Source organism: Gossypium raimondii, chromosome 1 (genome assembly GCF_025698545.1).
Source record: "Gossypium raimondii isolate GPD5lz chromosome 1, ASM2569854v1, whole genome shotgun sequence".
Classification (NCBI taxonomy): Eukaryota; Viridiplantae; Streptophyta; class Magnoliopsida; order Malvales; family Malvaceae; genus Gossypium; species Gossypium raimondii.
In genome coordinates, this window is record NC_068565.1 from 39,640,829 (window position 1) to 39,645,011 (window position 4,183).

The 4,183-nt window shown below is 38.0% G+C and overlaps 1 protein-coding gene across 1 annotated transcript; it reads right to left on the minus strand.

Moving 5' to 3' along the window:
- Positions 1-246: 246 nt before the first annotated feature.
- LOC105787015 (uncharacterized) lies at positions 247-3,797 on the minus strand. The gene is made up of 7 exons (XM_012613482.1): positions 2,700-3,797; positions 2,448-2,562; positions 2,206-2,336; positions 1,828-2,106; positions 1,529-1,677; positions 528-613; positions 247-293 (listed from the first exon to the last, which is right to left on the minus strand). Exons 1-7 carry the CDS (start codon positions 3,795-3,797, stop codon positions 247-249), a joined length of 1,905 nt encoding a protein of 634 aa, XP_012468936.1.
- Positions 3,798-4,183: the final 386 nt, after the last annotated feature.

The following is a 4,183-nucleotide window of genomic DNA, read 5'->3' on the forward strand; positions in this document are numbered from 1 at the left end:
ATTCTTATTCATGAAAGTTGCTAAAAACAAAACAAGCATCAAATACGCTAGAAAATCAATGAATTGATTCTCCCCCATACTTAATGTTTGCATTGCCCCTAATGCAAAAGAAAGCTAAAATTAAAAATTTACTTAATGGAAAGAAACAATAATATTGGAAAAGATAAAAGAAAACTTCCCTGAATATGTGGGTTGCCTCCCACAAGCGCCTTTGTTTTGAAGTCGTTGGCTCGACATTGCAATTCCTCATGGATCCTTAAGATTGATCTCCTCCATCCAAGCTGCTCGCTCCCCTTCATAAAAATGTTTCAACCTGTGACCATTTACTTTGAAAATTTTATTAGTATCGAGGCTCCGAATTTCGACTGCCCCATGATGATGCACCTCGGTTATTATAAACGGTCCAAGCCATCTTGATTTCAACTTACCGGGAAACAGTTTAAGCTTAGAATTAAATAATAATACCTTTTCCCCTACCTTGAATTCTTTTCGAATCAGCTTTGAGTCACGAAATGCCTTCGACTTACCTTTGTAGATGACCGGATTGTCATATGCCTCTACGCGCAACTCCTCCAATTCTTGCAGCTTCAACTTGCGCTCTTCACCTGCCAAACTATAATCCAAATTGCATTACTTAACAGCCCAAAATGACCTATGTTCAAGCTCTACGGGAAGATGACACGCCTTCCCAAAAACAACCCTATAAGGCGACATCCCTATTGGCGTTTTGTAAGCTGTTCGAACAGCCCACAATGCTTCATCTAACCGTTGGCTCCAATCTTTTCTATTAGGTTTCACAATTTTCTCTAAAATTCCCTTAATTTCCTTGTTACTACTCTCGGCTTGCCCATTGGTTTGAGGGTGATAAGCTGTCGACACTTTGTGGGTGACACCAAATTGTGCAAATAAAGCTTTCAAGGTTCTATTACAGAAATGTGTTACCTTGTCACTAATTATAGCCCTAGGTACTCCATATCTATTTAAAATGTTGGTCTTAAGACATTGCACCACAGTTCTAGCATCATCGGCCCTAGTTGGAAATGTTTCTACCAATTTCAACAAGTAATCAACACACACAAGAATGTATAGATAACCAAAAGAAGAAGGACAAGGCCCCATAAAATCAATACCCCATACATCAAATATATCACAAACATAAAAATTATGTAATGGCATTTGATTTCTGCTACTTAAATTTCTGGTTTTTTGACATGATGCGCAATTTTTACAGAATGCATATGAATCTTTATGAATAGTTGGCCAAAATAACCCACACTCAAGTATTTTATGAGTTGTTCTCTTAGGCCCAAAATGTCCTCCCCCCTCTCGAGAATGACAAAAATTAAGCACCGAATCTATCTCACTATCATCGACACAACGCCTAATTATTTGATCACTACAAAATCGCCAAAGGTACGGCTCTTCCCATAAGTAAAATCGGGCTTGACTTTTAATTTTTTCTCTTAAATGTCTAGGTGCATTCGTAGGGAACTCTTTAGTCACTAAGTAGTTCACTATGTCGGCATACCATGGAAAAACACTAGACACACTATAAAGTCTCTCATCGGGAAATAAATCACTCGGCTCATCCCTCAAAATTCCAGTCTTTATCCTACTCAAATGATCGGCCACAAGGTTCTCTTTACCTTTCTTATCTTTAATTTCCAGGTCAAATTCCTGCAGCAGTAAAATCCATCTAATCAATCTACGCTTGGCTTCTTTTTTATGCAACAAATATTTAAGAGCACTATGGTCAAAAAATACAACAACTTTGACTCCTAGCAAATATGATCTAAATTTTTCTAAGGCAAAAACTATGGCATAGACCTCTTTCTCGGTCGTGGTGTAATTGCATTGAGCTGGGTTTAATAGCTCGTTAGCATACCTAATAATATAAGACTCTCTCCCATTTCTTGGTCCTAGAGCCGCACCAACAGCCTTATCAATAGCATCACATAAAATCTCAAAGGGTAATGCATAATTCGGTCCTTGAATGATAGGGGCCGTGATCAATTTCAATTTCAATTCATCAAAAGCTTTTTTAAAACTCTCATTAAATTCGAATGCCACATCCTTACCTAGCAATGCACATAAAGATGACGATATCTGCGAAAAATTCTTGATGAACCGACAGTAAAAACCTACATGACCCAAGAAAGATCGAATTCCTTTCACAGTACTTGGATAAGGTAGATTTTTAATTACCTCGACTTTGGCTTGATCGACTTCTAAACCTTTAGCTGAGACGACATGCCCCAATACTACACCCTTTTCAACCATGAGATGACATTTCTCAAAATTCAATATCAGATTAGTGTCAATGCAACACCTAAGAACTAACACAAGATGATGCAAACATTGATCAAATGAATCACCATAAACAGTAAAGTCATCCCTGAACACCTCCATTACATGTGAAATAAAGTCCGAAAAAATGCTCGTTATACCTCTTTGAAAAGTGGCTGGTGCATTGCATAATCCGAAAGGCATTCTCTTGAAGGCGTAAGTTCCAAACGGGCAAGTGAAAGTGGTCTTCTCTTGATCCTCAGGTGCAATAGGTACCTGTAAATAACCTGAATAACCATCTGAAAAACAAAAATGTGAGCGACCAGCTAACCTTTCTAACATTTGATCCATGAATGGGAGGGGGTAGTGGTCTTTTTAGTGGCTTTATTCAGCTTCCTATAATCTATACAAACCCGCCAGCCGTTCTGCACCCTTGTAGGAATTTCCAACCCTTCTTCATTGGTAACTATTGTGGTTCCTCCCTTTTTAGGGACAACATGAATTGGACTTACCCATTTCGAATCAGCTATAGGATAAATGACATCAACTTCCAACCATTTTAAAATTTCAATCTTAACTACCTCTATCATTGGTGGATTCAAGCGGCGTTGGGGGTCTCTTTTAGGGACTGAATCTGGTTCTAAGGCTATCTTGTGAGTACATAAAGTAGTACTAAGGCCCCGAATATCGGCTAGTGTCCAACCGAAGGCTTCTTTATTCTCCCTAAGAACTCTAAGCAGCTTAGATTCTTGCATCTCGGTTAAAGCATTCGACACTATCAATGGTAAAGTTTGATTTTCCCCTAAATAAACGTATTTTAAATTTTCGGGCAGCTCTTTTAATTCCAATTTAGGTGGTGAAATCAATGAAGGAATTTGCTTACCAGTCACCGTAAGGTTAGAGAGGATCGGCTTGAAGCGTGTTAACTGAGGCGAGTCTAATGCACAAACCGAATTAATTAAAGAATCAGAAATGATAAATCCATGCCTGTCGATATCAAAAATGCTCTTAGCTAGAACGCTTTTCAACTCGTTCTCATCCCCTAATTCATAGACATCTTGAACAAAATTGTCAATTACATCAAGAGTAAATACGAAATTAATATCAGTGGGATATCTCATAGCATCAAATATATTAAATTTAATTATCTCACCATCAAATTCCATAGTTAAATTCCCTTTATGCACATCAATTATCGTTCTAGCTGTCTTAAGAAAAGGTCTTCCTAAGAGTAAGGGCACATCAATTGAATTATCGTTAGGTCCCATGTCTAAAACATAAAAATCAGCTGGAAAGACTAACTCATTTACTTGCACTAGAACATCTTCTAAAACACCATCAGGGTCGGCATTACTCCTATCTACAAGTTGAATTATCAGTCCTGTGTCTTTTAATACACCTAATTGAACCCTATCGTAGATACTCCTAGGCATGACATTTATAGAAGCTCCCAGATCAAGCATAGCTCTATCAAGTTTAAGGTCTCCTATCTTACAAGGTATCGAAAACATTCCCGGATCTTTGCATTTAGTTGGGAGTTTCTTCTGAAATATCGCAGATACATTTTCACCTAAGCTAATTTTATCATTTCCAATTAATTTCCTTTTACAAGTGCATAATTCTTTCAAAAACTTAGCATATCTAGGTACTTTTTTAATTACATCAATTAATGGAATATTAACTTGTACCTTACGGAAAGTTTCCAAAATTTCAGCATTGACGTCGTTTGACTTTTCCTTCCACAAACGCTATGGAAATGGCGCCTTCGGCACATAAGACCGAGGATGGTTATTAGCGTTCTGACTTGCTTGTGCTCGAAGCTCGGGAACCCTTGTTTCCTGCTCAAAATTTGCTGCATCGCGCGAAGCAGTGGGCTGTTGTAAACGTGATTTCCCTG

What these genes read in the sequence shown, in the direction of transcription:
- LOC105787015 (XM_012613482.1), bottom strand. Translation starts at nt 3,797, where the DNA reads ATGTTTTCGATACCTTGTAAGATAGGAGACCTTAAACTTGATAGAGCT. An exon ending in ACCAGCCACTTTTCAAAGAG is followed by an intron (nt 2,337 to 2,447) that starts GTATAACGAGCA and finishes ATCTTGTGTTAG; the next exon opens with TTCTTAGGTGTTGCATTGAC. An exon ending in ACACCACGACCGAGAAAGAG is followed by an intron (nt 1,678 to 1,827) that starts GTCTATGCCATA and finishes TTACTGCTGCAG; the next exon opens with GAATTTGACCTGGAAATTAA.